At 37.9% G+C, this 18,479-nt stretch overlaps 1 protein-coding gene across 1 annotated transcript in view; it reads left to right on the forward strand.

Moving 5' to 3' along the window:
- Nucleotides 1-18,479, forward strand: part of ARMC3 (armadillo repeat containing 3) — a 72,461-nt gene that overhangs the window by 15,701 nt on the left and 38,281 nt on the right. The window contains 8 exon segments of the mRNA XM_053654718.1: nt 3,888-3,959; nt 4,145-4,196; nt 4,439-4,614; nt 7,012-7,032; nt 7,034-7,207; nt 10,635-10,689; nt 10,692-10,721; nt 10,724-10,816. Of these exon segments, the coding sequence (XP_053510693.1) occupies nt 3,888-3,959; nt 4,145-4,196; nt 4,439-4,614; nt 7,012-7,032; nt 7,034-7,207; nt 10,635-10,689; nt 10,692-10,721; nt 10,724-10,816 (673 nt within the window).

Consider the following 18,479-nt stretch of genomic DNA (forward strand, 5'->3'; position numbering starts at 1 on the left):
GATTTCAGAGAGTTCCCAGGCAGCAGCGCAAGTGGGGTAGCTTGTGCAGAGCCTATTGGACTTTCTGAATTGCGAAGGCAGAACTGAGAGTCCAAGGGAACAAAGACAGCAAGAGTTTTCAGGTTAGAGTAACAGAGAGGCAAGAGTTGCACTGAGAGAGAACTCGAGATCTGCAAAGGGTCCCACTCAAGTATTTGCCTGCATACCGATCAGCACATACATGTGAGGGAAGCACTTGAAGTCAGACAAAGAACCTGACAGGATGAGGGGCAACAGTGCCTGGGGCTCTCACATGGGGCCGGAAGTAGTGCTCGTTCTCCCGGCCAAACTGAAAAGCCGCAAGATGCGTGGACCTCTGTGCAGAATACACAGGGGTCTTGCCTTGTAGTTGGAAATAATTAGACCTAGATTGAGCACTGTTCTGAAAGATCTGAAAGGATCAAATTTTTTTCCAGATAACTGTGTCCCAGAACAAATTTCTAAAATATAAAACTATCCATTACTTAGGTAGGTAAAATACGCAGTGTCTGGCATCCAATAAAAAAATTACCAGGCATCAAAAAGAAGCAGGAGAAAAACCCATAATGAAGATATAAATCAATAAGTAAATCAGAAGTGACCCCATATAGCCCTGGCTGGTGTAGCTCAGTGGATTGAGCACGGGCCTGCAAACCAAAGAATCGAGGTTCGATTTCCAGTCAGGGCACATGTCTGGGTTGCAGGCCAGTTCCCCCAGCAGGGGATGCATGAGTGGCAACCATACGTTGATATTTCTCTCCTTCTTTCTTTCCCTTCTCCTCTAAATATAAATAAATACAATCTTTTTAAAAAAGTGACCCCATATATGTGTGACTGAAGTATCTGAAAAAGGCAAAGGACACAAAAAGTATTTTAAAATAGATTCTGCTTCTTCAGAAATTTGTATCTTCATATGGTTTATACACATTCAATATTACTACATTCATAGTGGATGAACTAACAGAATGTTCCAACAGAATTCCAGGTTCTAAAAGGATTGCTATAAGAAACATCTTTCCCTTTGGAAGTTGTAAAAAAATTCTGTCTTCTTCTTTTTGTTGTTCTAGAGTGGTTGAGCTACATGACTATGCTAAGCCTGGGTCATTTGAGATGGGAACTTAAATTATTTTGTTAAACATTTTTGTTAAAATGAAGCTATTGTCTTCTTTTACCTGATAGTTATGTTTAGTTCGATAAGGTCACATAATGGAGACTAATTTGATGAAGTCAGTTAAAGAGAGATTTCCTCAGGATCCTTGTGAGAAGTAGCCTTTGAAGCCAAGAGTTCACTTAAGGCAATCTGAAGATCTTGCCATCTTAGGAAAAGGTTGATGTAAAAGAGTATGCAAGGTCAAAGATAAATTAGATGGTCAATAATATACAACCGAAAATTGTAAATAAGAATGCAGTTAAAACATTGCATGAAGGTATTAGGTTGGCCAAAAATTTCATTTTGTTTTTTCCATAAGATGGCTCTAGTAGTGCTTAGTTGTCCTGAACTTCATTTGAAACAATTTTGTTAGTGTATTGTGACAGCTGTCATATCAGTGTGTATTTAAAAAAACATGAAAATTGGTGAATTTTTGTGTAGCTATTCTAATATTGATGATGGAAGAAGATATGCAACAATTTTGGAGTATTAGGCTTTATTATTTCAAGAAAGGTAAAAACTCAACTGAAATGCAAAAAAAAGATTTGTGCAGTGTATGGAGAAGTCATTTGTGCTATTACTGATTTAATGTGTCAAAAGTGGTTTGCAAAGTTTCTTGGTACTATTGACATTTTGTTCAAATAATTCTCTTCTGTGGTGCTGTCTTATGCATTGGACAATGTTTAGCAGCACCCCTGGACTCCAACCACTAGAAGCCAATAGCAGGATATAGCCGACATACTCAAAATATCCAAATCAATAAAGTTATTGGTGAAAATGAAAAATGTATCTTTTATTTTATGGAAAAAACTAAATGGACTTTTTGGCCAACCCATTACTTCAGGAAGTAAGGTGCTGGCAGTTGTGCAACAACCTAAAACTGAAGGTGTCACACTGTTTAGCTAGAACATGTTTCTGTGACCCAGCTACAAGTGGCAGTTTCTACTCAGATGCCCTATCAGAGTGTTCTCTGTGGAGAAAGAAGGGGACAGAGATCAACATTGTGTTTAAAGTGATGGGAGTAGCAGCTTATCCATTATTTTTACTGAATTAACCTCAAGAAAAGAAAGGTTTTTTGAATAATCTGATGTCAAAAAGAAGAATAGGAAATTGATCAATGGTGCCGTCAATTTACAAGTGCTGCCAGGGAATCAGAATCGTCCATTGAGTCATAAGGAAATGGTTTAGTAGATGGATCTACCAGACCTGTTGTTGAACAGATTTGGGCCAAATTCATATCTAGGAGGGAGTTTCATGGACGGAGAATCCTCTGATGACAAGTTTCAACTCATTTGAGCAGACCGAGGCACGGCATCACACACAATGCCGCAAGGTGGACTCTGCCCGGGGAGCAGATCCTCCCTGCAGAGAAGTGGGAGGAGCAGAGAGGATGTGCACAGAGTGTGAACCTTCTTCACCTCATGGTCAGTGGTGCAGCAGGAACTTTGAAGTACACGGAAGGTTATTTTGTGTGCTAAGTGGGGAATGTACTAGGAGATCTAAAAGCCCAGAGATATTTTTCTTCCAGCATGTAAAAGCAGGAGACTTTGGTGTGGCCTTCACAAAAGTCATTCCAAGCAATACACACTGGACTCATTCTCTTCTCACAAGAGAAGAGAATGCCAACAGATTCTGCCAGAGGGTGCACATCTCTGGAACACTTTACAGTTTACTGGGACACTTGCAAGGATCTGAGTATTGTGAAAGGCTATTATATGTTAACCTGTTGAGGTAATGCACTTATTATAAATGAGTTTCAACTATAAAATAATGTCTTTCACCTTGGGACACACTTCTCAGAAGCTCGATTATTCTTTTGTACTTTAAGCCTATTCACATCCATATGGCTGGCTATAATTTTGCTGGTTCTGGTTTAGCCATTTTGAACAGAAACAGCCTAAGTTGAAGAACAGTCACATCCCTGAATCCCACAGGAAAAGGTGTCTAATAAAAGGCAAGAATACCCAGCAATTAATAAGAAAGAATTCATCCAGCAACCATCTGCTTCAGCTGCTGCAAAAAGTGAAATTTTCCAAAATTCTGATAATGGTAATTTTGGCCTATGGACAAAGATAATTGACCAAGAAGAAAAATTGCAAAACTAAAGTAGAAGCTATGCTTTATTTCTCAGAAAAGAGGGGTTAAGGGTGGCAAAAAGGAAGCAGGGGCATACCTGTCTATCTTTAACTAGGCTCATATAAAGAATACAAAAGTGAACCTAAAAAATCAAAGTACTTATCTTTAAGCATTTTTGGCATATTTGATAATAAAATAAAATGAAAACAAAATGTCTTGCCCTGACTTGTGTGGCTCAGTTACTTGGGTGTTGTCCCACAAAGAGAAAGGTCGTCAGTTTGATTCCCAGTCAGGACACCAACCTGGGTTGCAGGTTGGGTCCCTGGTAGGGGGTGTACAAGAGGCATCTGGTCTATGTTTCCCTCTCACATCAGTGCTTCTCTCCCTCTCTTTATCTTTCCCTTCCCCTCTCTCTAAAATAAATAAATAAAATCTTAAAAAAAAAAAAACAAGGTGTGTCAATCCAAATAAGGCGCAGGATTATTTTTATGTGCATTCTGTACAAGTTTTCTTGAAATCAAGATATAAAAATATTGTCTCAACAAAACAAAAAAGAATTACTATTACATAGTAAACAAGGGTTGGACACAAATTTTTGATGTGTTTTAGGCACATTTTGTGGTTTTACGCTTATTTTTTCTAGTGGTTTGGAAGGCAGTGTGATAGTTCAGTGATCACGGAGCAGGCGCTGGAGTCTGCCTGGTGTGGGACTTGGGTGTGGCACCTGGCCCACTGTCTTCTCGCAGTGGGGGTTTGAGCCTCAATTTCCTTATCTGCAAAATTAAATAATAACGAGACATATCTCACATAGGATTAATCAATATGCATGGCCATTATTATTATTATTATTAATAAACATTAGTATTTTGTTTCTTCCATTGTAGATAATATTAAAAATTATTAAGAGAATTAGATGCCATGAATTCTGTTATTGCTCAGCTTGCTCAAGAAGGTAAATTGGTATCCTGTATGTGTTTTTAAAAATGGGACTGGTGTATTTTTCACATTTTATTATATTACCTGTTGAAAATACCCAGTATGGAATAACAATTGTAAATTGTCATTAAAATCTCTCAAACCAAGGTGGGTTCCACCCAAGGTAACATTTGTAGTGCTTTGGCTTATAAAACATGCTTCAAAGTAGTGGTTGAATAGGCATTTAGCATAGTTGTGTTATTTATTTTTGATATGCAGAAGAAGTAGTTATCCATGAGTTTGCTAGTCTTTGCCTAGCGAACATGTCTGCAGAGTCCACCAGCAAAGTGCAAATACTTGAACATGGTGGGTTAAAGCCTCTGATCAGACTGCTGAGCAGCCTAGAACCCGATGTGAAAAAGAATTCTGTTGAGTGCGTTTATCACTTGGTCCAGGTAAGATTAATTCCTAAATATGTGTTCTGACCAAAGATGGTGATAGAATTTGCTTTCCCATTAAAAAAATAAAAACAAAAAGTTTAAAACTCACCAGCTTTGATTAATCAATTCTTTTTGGTACTGTTTAGTACTGGTCTTTAGTATTGATCTTATCTTATAAAATAAAGGAAGTTTAGTGTAAGTTTTTTTCAGTTTGCACAGTTTATAAGTATTTGTTTCCTATGAAAGGACATTTTAGAAGTATTTAAATTTTAAAAGAATAGAGGGCTTACAAATTAAAGTGGGATTATTCTAGATAAAATGTATTTCTTGTGAAACAGGAAGTCTAATCTAACCCTAGTTCAATGTGATTGAACGAGGGTTAACCTGGACAATTACCTATTGCTCTAACCTTGTGATCTAAGTACATTGGATATAATATATGCCCTGGTCAGGGTACCAAGATTTTGGAACAGGCTTGTGTATTAGGGAAAGCCTAGTGAGCTGAGTACGCTGAACAGAACTCATTGTTCACAACTGCAAGACATGATCTCACTGTGCTGCTTTCTTTTTTAATGGAAACTGAACACCTTCTCCTCTCCAACCTGTGATGTCTTTCCTGGTCCCCCACCACTGCCCCACCTCCCAACCCAGCATTCATACCCTCACAGCCACAGCAGGTCAGCTCCCTGACACAAGGAACAGGAGTCTCTGCCTCTTTTTCTACTCAGGTTCCTGAACAGTTTCCATGCACACTTGATCGACTTTACCTCTTTTGAAAATACAAAAACACCGCTGTAAGTAGCCAGCAGTAGAGTGTGAAAGGAAGAGATGGCAAAGTAAAGGTGGGAGAGGGGACATTGAGAGGCAAACTGTCCAGACAAACAATAGAGAGAAGGGCCCAACAGGCTCATGCCAAAGGCAGCAAAAGCTTACATTCCTGGCCTTAGCAGTCCTTGCCACTTGGCTGGACACCGACTGGTTTTACCTTGACTCCTCCCACAAAAGGCATCCCCAAGAAGCAGCTCAGCTTCCTTTCTCTTCTCTGGGTACTTAAGTCTTACCCTCATCTGATAGGCCAAAATAATCCTCCAAGCACGTTTGTGTTTTACATCCCAAAACTCTTTACAGCTCTATTTCCCTATTTTTTATCAAACAGAAATGAAAAGACTTTACCCCCACTATTCTCCACAACAGAAGTACTAGTTAATAAAAGTGCATTAATTTCCCAGGACAACCAAGTGGGTGGCTTCAAACACAGGAAATTATTCTCTAGCAGCTGTGGAGGCTGGAAGTCTGACATCAGGGCGTCAGCAGGGCCATGCTCCCCAAGGGACTCTGAATAGAACGTTTCTTGCCTCTTCTCAGCCCCTGAAGGTGGCCGTCACTCCTTGGGATCACTTGGTTTGCAGCTGCAGCACAGCAATGTCTCCCTCTGCCATTTCTCTCTCTTTATGGAGACACCAATTTTATAAGGACACCATTGAGTATCTACCCTACTCCACTGTGACCTTACATCTGCAATGACCCTGTTTCCAAATAAGGTCACACTTTGAGGCACTGAGGGTTCAGGCTTCAACCTACATTTTAGGAAGATACAATTCAATCCAAAACAAACAGAAACTAAAATTTTTATGTCTGAAGGAAGCTGAATGCTAGCAGTTGAAGGATGGATAGAGGAAAGTTAGGATGGAAATGGGACCTTTTCCACCTTTAATACTACTTTACATTTACCATGTTTTCATTTAAAATGTCAGGTTTTGGGAGGTTTTCATGGCATTTTGTTTTTTTTCTCCATTGCTCAGTACAACTAACCTCCCCCCACAACCCACACATGTGAAATTGCAGACACACGCTGCAGAGCAATTTGTCTAGACTCTAATGACCTCTTGATGTTGTAAATGTCTTAAATAAAGGTCATGTGTCTAAACTGAGCCTGATGTGCATTTCCATGCACAGGGCCTGCTAATAGCACCGTGTGCTTAGAAGCGTTTCCTAAACAGTCCATCTGAATGAAGATAATAAGGAATCCATGCCATCAACTCATTTTATCAAATACTATTTGAAACAGGACAGAGAGTGTGAAAAGAATTTCATTATGCATAGCTTTTGTTGTAACAACATTTATAGTAATAAGAATCTGCTGTATAATAAAGAAACAATAGATACTGAAAAAGTCATAGGTCATGTTTATTTTCTATTATTGACAATGTCTGCATAGTTAAAATGAATATTTTGGTGTTGTCAATTGAGAATTTGCTTACCTTTATTTGTGAGTTATTTTGGAAAGGACTATATAATAAAAGATTTGTAAATTATAACTTAGAATATTCTTTGTTAGAAAATAGTTCTCCATTCTAGAAACTATATTTTGCTTTAAAAATTGCTTATTTGATCATTTGTATTTCAAGGCAGGATTTTCAGTGTTGAGCTATGGGTTCAAGAACTGAATGAAATCCCCTCTATACTAGAGCTCTTGAAGTCAGAATATCCAGTGATTCAGTTGTTGGCTCTCAAAACCTTAGATGTTATTACAAATGACAAGGGTTCACAAGCAATGGTAAGAGACAGTCAAGGAATGGACCACCTTATTAAGATCCTGGAAACTAAGGTATTTATAACATTTATTCAACTATCTATTAGAAATGTATCTCTCTTAAACATTGTTATAAAATGTGAATTGTAGAATATTTTTAAAATAAAATTTTATTGCGTTTAAGCATGGTACTAAGTATAGAGGACTAATTTGCTTGTCACTACCATAGTTTATCAGCATGATTAAATCAGACTAATGATAAAGGCCATTATAAAATAATTTTTAAAATCTTCTGGAAGGTTTCTCAAAAAATTAAAAATAGAGCTACCATGTGACTCAGCAGTTCCACTTCTGGGTATTTATAGGGAACCAATCCACTTGGAGTGGTAAATGTAGCCCAGCCCTATTGGAAAACCGACAGGCATGAGTAGGCACACAGGAGCCAAACCCATGGATTGGTTTTCCTGTGGGAAACCAGGCCTGCATTATAGGCAGGCTGCTGTGAGGCTTGCTTTTGCTAAAACTTCCTTACCCTGAGTTGAAGCAGAAAATGTTTACTGCATATTTTTAAAGTAACTTCCTGAAGTCTGTTCTAATTCTCCCAAGGACGGAGTGTAACCAGACCAATCACTCATTATCATTTCCTTGCATTTGCAACATTTTTCCTTGTTAATACGTAAGAACTAATGGTAACATCCTTTCCTTTGTTACCTGTAAAAAGTAATCACCTAAAGCAAACCTGAACATAATGAATGAAAACCTTCTTTGATGTATGCTGTTAGAAAGCAATAATAGCCTGTCCAGGAAGGGGTCAGGGCGCTCTCTCTCTCAGAGAGTGGCCATACCGTCCCTTTTTCTCCACAGGACTTCTGTAGTCTGTGTGAATTTGTTCGTCGTATCCACAATACCATGGACCCTGATGGCCAGAGTCCACATCAGGTATTTATTTAAAGAAAATGAAAACATTAACTCAAAAAGATATACGTATACCTATGTTAATTATATATATGCATATGTAATTATATTTATATATGCTATGGAATATTATTCAGCCATAAAATAAGAATGAAATATTATCTTTTGCAACAACATAATTGGACCTGGAAGGTATTATGCTGTTTGAAATAAATCAGACAGATAAAGACAAATACATATGATCTCACTTACACCAGGACTCCATTGAAAAAATAAGAAAACTAAGTTCACACAGAAAACAGAATGGCAGAGGTGGGGTTGGGCAATATGGATGAAGGGGTTCAAAAGATACACATTTTCAGTTATAAAATTAATACACCATGGGAATATAATGTATATCATGGTGACTATAGTTAATAATACTGTATTGCATATTTGAAAGTGGCTAAGAGAATAGATCTTAAAAGATATAATCACAAGAAAAAAGTTTGTAATGGTGTAAGACAATGAATGTTAACTAGACTTACTGTGGTGATATTTGCAATACACTTGAAATGAATGTAAAAATGCTAATATGTCAAGTATACCTTAATTAAAATCTGGTGTAGAAGATTTAAGATTTTTAAGTTATTCTTTATGATCTTCATGAATTCCTGAAATGGCTGAAATTAGTCTTTTAATCTTGGCCTGCCAAAGTTTTCTCTAGGGTAAAGCCAGAAGAATAATATATTCCACATTATGGAGGGTAATCTTGCTTTACTCAGTCTACTGATTTAAATATTAATTTCACCTAAATAATTAAATTTTTTAGATCTAGAATAATGTTTTGTCAAACATCTGTATAATGTGACCTCGCCAAGTTAAGACACAAATTAACCCTCACAGGTATGCTCCTGCCAAATTGGCACCAACATACATCTTCTTAAATTGTGCTTCATCTCCAGACAATAGCAGGGTCCTACTGCTGCCTAAAATGATGCGGACATCCTGTGTACAAGTGAAAATCCTCCAACACTTTGCTCAGAATAGGATGCAAAGTCCTTGGATGATGTTTACTCTTCTCCTTGATATGCTATAGCTTAAATACTATGATGTAAAATTAACAATACTTAAATACTAGTTCATAAAGTCATACCTCTTATGTCATGTAAGAGAATAAGAGAGGGGAGAAATTAAAGATGTTGCATGTACACACATATACATAACAAAATAAGGAAGAAATATTCATGACAACTACAGCCTCTTTTCTACAACTGGTCATGTGGTCATAGTTGGTATTGAGAACCACCTTCTTCCAATACTCCTTCCATCTTCCCTTTGCCCTCAGCAAGTACCTTGGCTCATCTCAGTTCTTTGCCTGGTGGAGTGACAACCCACATGTCATTCCTGAAGGGTCTGGCTATTAGTGGTCTTCCTGGGTTGGGTTACTGAACTTTCCATCAACTTTCATCACAAGGCATGATAATACTAGGAGACACCCTAAGGGATCTCCTGCTCTCTAGATAAACTCTTTCTCACCTCTGCTGTGGAGCAGCAGTCCATTCCCCTTGGTAGTAGGAATCAATCACCCAGCTAGTGCAGAAATTCGCTTTGCCTGTTTATTTAGAGGCATAAGGAGCCCAAAGCAGCCAGGTGACAATCTTTTCTTTCTGCATCTCCTGGTGGATACACTTCTCTCTTTAGAACTAAGACCTCTAGATCACCAGAGCATAAGGTAATGGAGATAGGAAACAAAAATTGTGTTAGTGTGTCACTAGAGATAATAATAACGTGGTGTCACTCCCATTTCCACCCCTTGACTCCTGGGCCCATGAACCTTGGCTGTCAGAGAAACAGCATCATAGATTAGATGCTGATTCAGAACCTATATAGCTTCCTGGAGAAGCTGGCCCCAGACCTACAAGATACTGCCACCTAGTTGGCCCTGTAACTGAATCGTAAAAAGGCCATTCTATTAAGCCAGCTGCTTTAGGATGATGGGGGTCAAGGTAAGGCCAGTGAACCCTGTGAGTAGGGGCCCACTGCCACACTTCTTTTGCTGTGAAGGGCACTTGACCAGAAGCAATGCCGTGTGGAATACCATGATGGTAGCATAGCCTTCCTGTGTTTCTCTCACTTTGAGGATCCCCACCTTAAATTTCAAGGCTGCAGTTTTCTACTGCTATGGGGTTTGGGAGATTCTGCAGGCAAGAAAGCCACACACTCACAATACTTCCCTCTACCAACTACAGATTTTAAGGAAAATATACTTTCTTCTGTCTGCTTTTTCAAAAAATATTTTCTTCAGATTTTAAAATTGTTGTCAGTGGGAGGTTGTATGAGCACCTTCACTTGGATACCATTGCTGGAAGTTTTCAGTAATTATTTTTATCTATAAAACACTTTGGACTAGGGGAAATGAGAAAAGATGGGGCAAATGGTTAGGGAGAGTGACGTTATGTTAATAAACAGAAATGTTTCCTTGGGCTTCTGTCCCAACGAAGTGGATTACATTATCTACTGAATGACCTTAGTCCATTTGTAAATTTGGAATGTATAAATTTCTTTTAGTACAACTTTCTAAAGCTGTGTTTCCTTTTATTATTAGGAATTGAATGACCTTCATATAGAAGCACTTTCAGTGATAGCCAGTTGTCTTGTAGATCGGATACTATGATGCTGATTCAACAGACAGGGTTCTTAAGGAGCTCTTAGCATTTGCAGAAAACTCTACAGTTTCTGATATTCAGAAGAATGCACCAAAAGCAGTTACTGAAGCAGCTTATGATCACATGTCTCAATTTATATAGACTAAGCATACTGTATTCTTGATTTTGATTAGTTCTGGCAAACATGAGAGTATTTGTTTTTAAATGATCATTTGAGAATAGTGCTACACTTACTGTGTAAGCCCAAAATTCATCTCAATGCCAGTGAGTTAGAGATTGCTTTGTCAAGGATGTAATAAACTGAATATGATTTAATTATAACACTATCTTTTTCAAGTGATTCAACCCTAAATTAAGTTTTAAGCCTTTATTTCTCTTGATTTTTGTAATTATGCAGAATGTACACATTGCTTATGATTCTGAAAACATTGTATCAGTAAATCCACATTTGGAATGATATCTGCATAGTCATTTCAAACTCCAGCTGGAGTCAGTGCCATGCTATGGAGCTGTGAGAAATAATACGCTCCAACTGTGTACGTGGTAGAACTTCATTTCAGTGGCAAGCTGGGTTGACATAAATCTATAAAATATGAGAGATTAAGTATACCACAAGCACTGATAAAATTACAGTTTTAATTTGTGTATACTTGGAACATATGATTTAGTAAAAGATTTTGACTTTATTTCCCCCTTCCACATCACTCCTCATAAATGATAACAACTTTGACTAGTTTAAGGGATTTATATTCTAAACATGTATACACATATCTGTATTCATGTCTGTGTGTATATTATGGGAAACATTTCATTTTCAACCCATACTAGATTTCTCCAAGACAAAGTTTTAATACTATAAGCCAAACTTCACTGTCCAGTACATAGCTGGTATAGAGTGGATTTTTGAGTTACATTTTATGTGCCATATCTAAAAATAGGCTATACAATTAAGGTTTCTAATATTGGCAAAAGCTGGCTGATTCAGTATTCTGTCCAGTGGAGCTGGACCTTATCATATCTGGTCAGTTCTGTGTTCTATCTGTCACAGACAGCAACTATTTGAGACCCGAAGACAGGGCAGTGGGAAGACAGGGACAATGTCACTCCTAAAGTTTTCACGTATCTCAACTTCTCTTTGGATTGGTGTGGCTGGGCCAGTCAAAGATTGTTTCGGCCCCTCTTGGGGTGGTGAGTTTCATGAGTCTGTCACCCATCCTGGTATTTTAGTTCTACTACTAATTCCGTTGCCGGCACTGCACTAACCTCGGTGTGTCACTGTGAGTGAACTACAGCCTCTCTGGACCTAATTATTGACTTATTTATTAGTGATTATTGAGCCATCCCTTGGTGTCAATAAGGCTGGAACAGGCGAGTAAACAGGCAATCGCAATGCAATGTTAAATGTGATGCTGGAAGAACAAGGTTGCTCAGGAGGGTCACCTGATGCAGACTTGGATCACATAAGCCTTCCTGAAGTAGGAGGGACCTGTCCAGGCTAGAAGCTAGAGTAGGTAATAGACAGTGGCTGGGCAAAGGAGCTCCTGGTGGAAGGGGGGAGGATCAGCAGTGCTCTAAGGTGCAGGAACGGTGTGTGTAGAGGTCAGAGAGGGGCAGAGCAGGGTAAGTTGCAGAACTGAAAGTTTTCAGAATGGTTAGTGAGTAGAATGCAGCAGAAAACTGAGAGTTAAGGTTGTAGAAGTAATGAAAAGTCAAATGTTAATGAGCATTGTAAACCAAGTTGAAGACTTTGAACTTTATATTGATAGGAACAAAATGCCTTGAACTGACTTAGAGAGAAGAGAGGTCATTACAGATTTTCACTTTTGAAAGAAAGAGTGCTCTTGTCGCAAAGTGGAAAAGAGCTTGGAACTGTGCAAGGCCAGCCAAAAAAAACCCCCCAAAAACCGGGAAGGGGATTGCTGGGGTGACCTAGGTGAGCAGTGAGGGTGTCCTGAAGTAGAGATGTGGTGCTGGGGATTGACTCAGAGCAAGGAGAATCACCAGCGCAGTGCCTGGCACACTGGGAGGTCTGTAATTGTTTGTTGAGTGACTACATGCACTGGGGGAGGGAGTAGATGGTGTCCAGAACATGACCAGGTTACTGGCCTGGAAAGCAAGAAGTAGAATGGTGCCACTCACAGAAATGGGAACTTTGAGAAGAGAAGCAGGTTTTGATTAAAGGACAGAAAATGAATTTTATTCTTTTTAATTTTTTAGAAAGACAGAAAGGGAGGGAGAAAGAGAGGGAGAGAAACATTGATGTATGAGAGAAATATCAATCATCTGTCTCCTGCATGCCCCCAACTGGCTTGCAACCCAGGCATGCACCCCAACTGGGAATAAAACTGGCAACCTTTGGGTCTGTGCAGTCTGGTGCCCAACTTGCTTAAGCCACACCAGCCAGGGTTTATTATTATTTTTAACTGTGGTAAAATTCACATAATATGAAATTTATCATCTTAATCATTTAAGTAGCCAATAAGTAAATTCACTCAATCACTTGGTAAATTCACATGGCTGTGTTACCATCACCACTTTTCAACCACAGACCTCTCTTCCTCTTGCAAAACTGACACTCCGTGCACACTGAACAGTAACGTCCCACTTTCCCCTCCCTGCAGTCCCTGGCAACTACCATTCTTTTTGTCTCTATGATTTTGACTATTCTAAGTACTTATACAAGTGGAATTCTACCATAATTTTCCTTTTTTCACTGGCTTGTTTTACATAGCATGATGTTCTCAAGGTCTGACCATGTAATGGCATGTGTCAGAATTTCCTTCCTTTCTAAGGCTGAGTCATGTTCTGTTGCATGTGTGGACCACGTTTTGCTGATCCACTCACCCACCCATGGACATCTGGTCTACTTCCACCTTCTGGCTACTGTGAATAATGCTGCTATGAATATGGATGTACAAATATCTCTTCAAGTCCCTGCTTTCACTTCTTCGGGGTACATATCCAGAAGTCGAATTGCTAGGGCAGATGATAATTCTAGGTTTAACATTTTGAGGAATTGCTGTACTGTTTTCCATAGTGGCTACACTATTTTACATTCCCATAAGCAGAGCACATGGGTTACAGTTTGTCCACTTCTCGCCAAAAATTTTTAAAAGATTTTGTTTACTTTTTTTTAGAGAGAGGGGAAGGGAGGGAGAAAACAAGGGAAAGAAACATCAATGTGTGATTGCCTCTCACATTGCCTCCCCTGGGGATTCGCCTGCAATCCAGGCATGTGACCTGAGTGGGAATCGAACTGGCAACCCTTTGGTTTACAGCCCATGCTCAATCCACTGAGCTATACCAGCCAGGGCGACACTTATTTTTAATATTTTCTTTTTTATTGAATTTATTGAAGAGACATTGGTTAATAAAATTATATAGGTTTCAGGTGTATAATTCTATAACACATCATCTGCGTATTGTATTGTGTTTACTACCCTAAGATTACTACCCTAATCTCCTTCCATCACCATTTATCCCCCAAAACCTCTCCAACCTCCACCCACCAATTTTTTGATGGGGCTGTTCTAATAGGATGAAATGGTTATTTCACTGTGCTTTGGTTTGTGTTTCCCTAAAAAACTAGTATGTTGAGCATCTTCTCCTTGTGCTTATTGACTATATCTATATATTCTTTGGAGAAATGTCTATTCAAATCCCTTCCCTATTTTTTAACCTAGTGGTCTATTTTTGTCATTGTTGAGTTGCAGAAGATTTTTGTGTATTCTGATATTAACTTGTTATCAGATACATAATTTACAAACATTTTCTCTCATTCTGTAGGTTACTTTTCACTCTGTTGATTGTGCCCTTTGATGCCAAAAAAGTTTTTTACTTTGATGTGGTCCAATTTATCTTATTTTTTCTTTTTCACCTGTGCTTTGGGTGTCAAATCCAAGAAATCACTAATGGCATTAAATCCAATGCCATGAAACTTTACCCTTGTGTTTTCTTCCAATAGTTTTATAGCTTTTAGCTTTTATATGTAGATTTTTGTTCTATTTTGAGTTGTTTTTGTATATGGCGTAAGGTAGATATCCAACTTCATTCTTTTACATGTGAATATCCGGTGTACCCAGCACCAGTTGTTGAAATCCATTCTTTTTTTTAAAAAGATTTTATTTATTTATTATTTAGAGAGGCAAAGGGAGGGAGAAAGAGAAGGAGAGAAACATCAATGTGTGGCTGCCTCTTGCATGTCCTCTACTGGGGACCTGGCCCACAACCCAGGGATGTGCCATAGACTGACATTGAACTGTGACCCTTTGATTCATAGGCTGGCACTTAACCACTGAGCCACACCAGCCAGGGCTCCACTCTTTTTATTTGTAACACATAAAAATTTGACCAGATCATCTTTAAGTCCCATCTGGCACTTAATGTTTTATGAATCTAGTACATTCTACTTCCTAATTGCGTCTCCTGACTATTTTAGAATCTAAATCTGAATTTTTATTGTCGCTTTATTACAGCTGTCCCTAAATTGGAATTTATTTCATCTGTGCCGTTTGTGATTCTCCTCATGTCCCCTTCAACTACCTCTTTTGCAGACTGAAGTATCCATGTCCTGTTCAGCCTCTCCCAATAATCATGTTCTCGGGTGATTCTGTGATCACTTTCCTCACTTTTCTGGACTTCCTTGTGCTCATGATGCCCTCCCAGAAGTGCGATGAGAAGTATTATGACCGACATTTGGATAATATGCACCACAGTTGACATAAATATTAAATAATACAAAGATGGCTTTGTATTATTTTCAACTCTAGTCCTATGGGACAGGTATTTTAGTCAGACTGTTGACCATATCAGCACTTTGGGCCAGTCCTTTGAGGGAAAGACCTACAGTGAATCCCAGGTTCCATTTCTCGGCCAGGACACAGAGACACATTTTGAAATAAGAAAAATTTTGATTTGTAGCTTTGAAAAATACAAGTTTTGCTTCATATTTTCACTAAGGCCAAGTATATTATCAGTTTGTCCAAGTATTCTATGCAACCTTGAAAAGATATACTCTTTGCCTACTACTTAACAGATATTTATTATATGCATGCTATATGCAAGACAGGATTCTAGAAAATAAGGGTAACAAGGAATGACATAAGTGAATGAATACTCGTTGGATAGACTAATAGGTGTATTTCCTATAGAATGTAGAGTTTGCCATTTATCTTTTAGCTCTACTTTATAAATTACACTGTACAGTCCCTTGTCTTTAATTTTTATTTACTTTGATCTATCACTGATGAAGAGTGGTATGTTAGAAGTTTCCCACTGTTGTTTCTGTTAATTTTCTCTGATAACTTTATATTTGTTTTATTTGATATTATTTTATATCCACTACTAATTTTTTTTAAAATTCACTTACTGCTTTTTAGCTTTATATTCTGATTTGATATTAAGATTGCTATGTATTACCAAATATGATCTTGGCAGAAAACAACTCTGTAAACTCCAGATGGTTTAAATACAGAGATGACTAAAGAGACTACTTTTATAAGGATAGGTAGGTAGTGTCAAGGGAACAAACAAGAAATGGCGAGGCCCCCAGAAATTAGCAATATCGAGAAACTGTCACTACTGCTAGATCCGAAGACAAGGTGATAAAACTTTGTTCGATTTATTTTTACGACTATTGTATTTGGCCTTATTTCTGACATCAGGCTTTATGCTTTCTGCTTTTTATTTTTCTATGCCATCTCCTCTGTTTTCTTTTTTCTATTTGTTACATAGATTTAAATTTTTTAATGGTTATTTTAAAGATAAATGCTATAATTACAATATTTATCAGTTCTGTCTTGTAACTTTTTCTTCCTAATATTTGTAAATTTCACATCAGGGGGTTATAGATTCTCCTTTCAAAAATATATACAAACCTATATTTTCTGAGAATCACTTTGCCATTCCATTCCATTCATATTTACCATTTGGAGTTCTGTACATATTAGATCTCTTTGAGTATACATTGTGAATTTCTCATAATAAAGCATTCTCATTCTTAAGATTTTATTTTTGATTTTCTAAATTAGCCAGAGTATATTTTTTCTGTTAAAAATATTTTTCTTACCCTGGCTTGTATGGCTCAGTGGATTGAGCACCGGCCTAAGCACAAAAGGGTCACCAGTTTGGTTCCCAGTCAGGGCACATGCCTGGGCTGCAGACCAGGTCCCCTAAAGGGGCAAATGAGAGGCAACCACACATTGATGTTTCTCTCCCTCTCTTTCTTCCTCCCTTTCCTTCTCTAAAATAAATAAATGAAATATTTTTTAAAATATTTTTTCAGTAATAATCAAAAGTAGAATATTTTTTGAGACCTTCCTTACCTGTGAATGTTTGTTGCCTTTAAACATATAGGGTGGGATGAAAGTAGGTTTATAGTTGTTTGTATGGAAGACAATACATACTGAATAAACAATAATGCAATAAAAAATTGTGTTGCACATACTGACAGATATAAAACCTATTTTTGCCCCATCCTGTATATGACAGTTTAGCTGGGTTTGGAATTCTTCTGCTATAACATTTTCTGCTCATATTTCTATCAACCTTGCTTTTGTAGCATCTGGTCTAAGGCCAACCTGGTTTTCATTATTTTATATATAAGATGCTTTCTTTTTGTGTTTAGGTAGAATCTGTCATCCTATGAATTAGAAAATTTTGCCAAAATGTGTCTGAGAGTCACTCTCTTTCTATTTATACCATCGTAAAGCCTTTTGATCTCCAGAATTATGTTTGGCTTATTTTTCCTAACATAGGAAGCTATTTTTTCTATAATACCTTTTTTATACTTTTGGTTATTGTTTTTGTCTTATTTACTATTTTCTTCTAGAAATCTTGTCACCATCTCTGTTCTCTTTCCTTCATAACTATTAGGAACTCTTTCATAATTTTGGTTTTTAATGTTTTATTCACCAAGGAATGAGGAGTGCTCTGCCTCAGTCTGGTTTTAATAAACAGACAAGGCTTATAGGGGTGCCCTTTGTCTTTTCCCCCATCAGTTGAGAGGGCAATAGAGTACTTTGCCCAGCTGTGGATGATGATGTGCAACACTAATGTGCTATTTTTCTCCTAGTCCTACTGGTTATGTAGGAGGAAGCTGATACAAATTTAGAACATTCTGTGGGGCTCATAACTGTTCATTAACAAGGGGTAGTTAATGGAAATCTGTTTCCTTCTTTCTTGCCCCTACTTTAAGACCCTCTTTTTCTCCTTTTCTTCTTAATCAACCTCTTGGTCAAAAGACTAGTCAGTTTAAATAACTTTGCCTCTTAATCTTGTCTCCATCCATTAACCTCCTTTATATAAGATATCTGCATCTATCATCCTGCAAAAATGGTCCTTATAGAATTTAGCATTGACCTCCCAACTCCCAAGTCCTACAGATACGTTTTCAGTGTTTTTCTTCATTTTTCATTGTGGCATTCCAGACTGTTGATCGCCTCTTCCGTGGGAAAACTTCTTTATTCCTTGATTTCCCTAACACCCCTCTTCCCTGATGGTGATCCTAATCATCAGACCAACCCTTGCCTTTGCCTGCTACCTCTCATCTGCCCATCATTTCGATATTAAACTTGCCTTCCCAACTTCTGTCTTGTCTTTTAAATCTCTCCAAGTAGTCTTACTTGTGCTTATGTTTCAGCTGACTCCTTATTTGCTTCTGAATCCCAAATAATTTTGACTTATCTTCTGAATTCTTGCCTATATCTATGATAACTCCCAAACACATCCAAGTACATTATCTACATTCAACTTTTGAGGGGTCTTTAATGTCTTTGAAAATCTGA

This window comes from Artibeus jamaicensis, unplaced genomic scaffold (genome assembly GCF_021234435.1).
Source record: "Artibeus jamaicensis isolate MK-2021 breed Jamaican fruit bat unplaced genomic scaffold, CSHL_Jam_final contig_867, whole genome shotgun sequence".
In the NCBI taxonomy this organism is placed as follows: domain Eukaryota; kingdom Metazoa; phylum Chordata; class Mammalia; order Chiroptera; family Phyllostomidae; genus Artibeus; species Artibeus jamaicensis.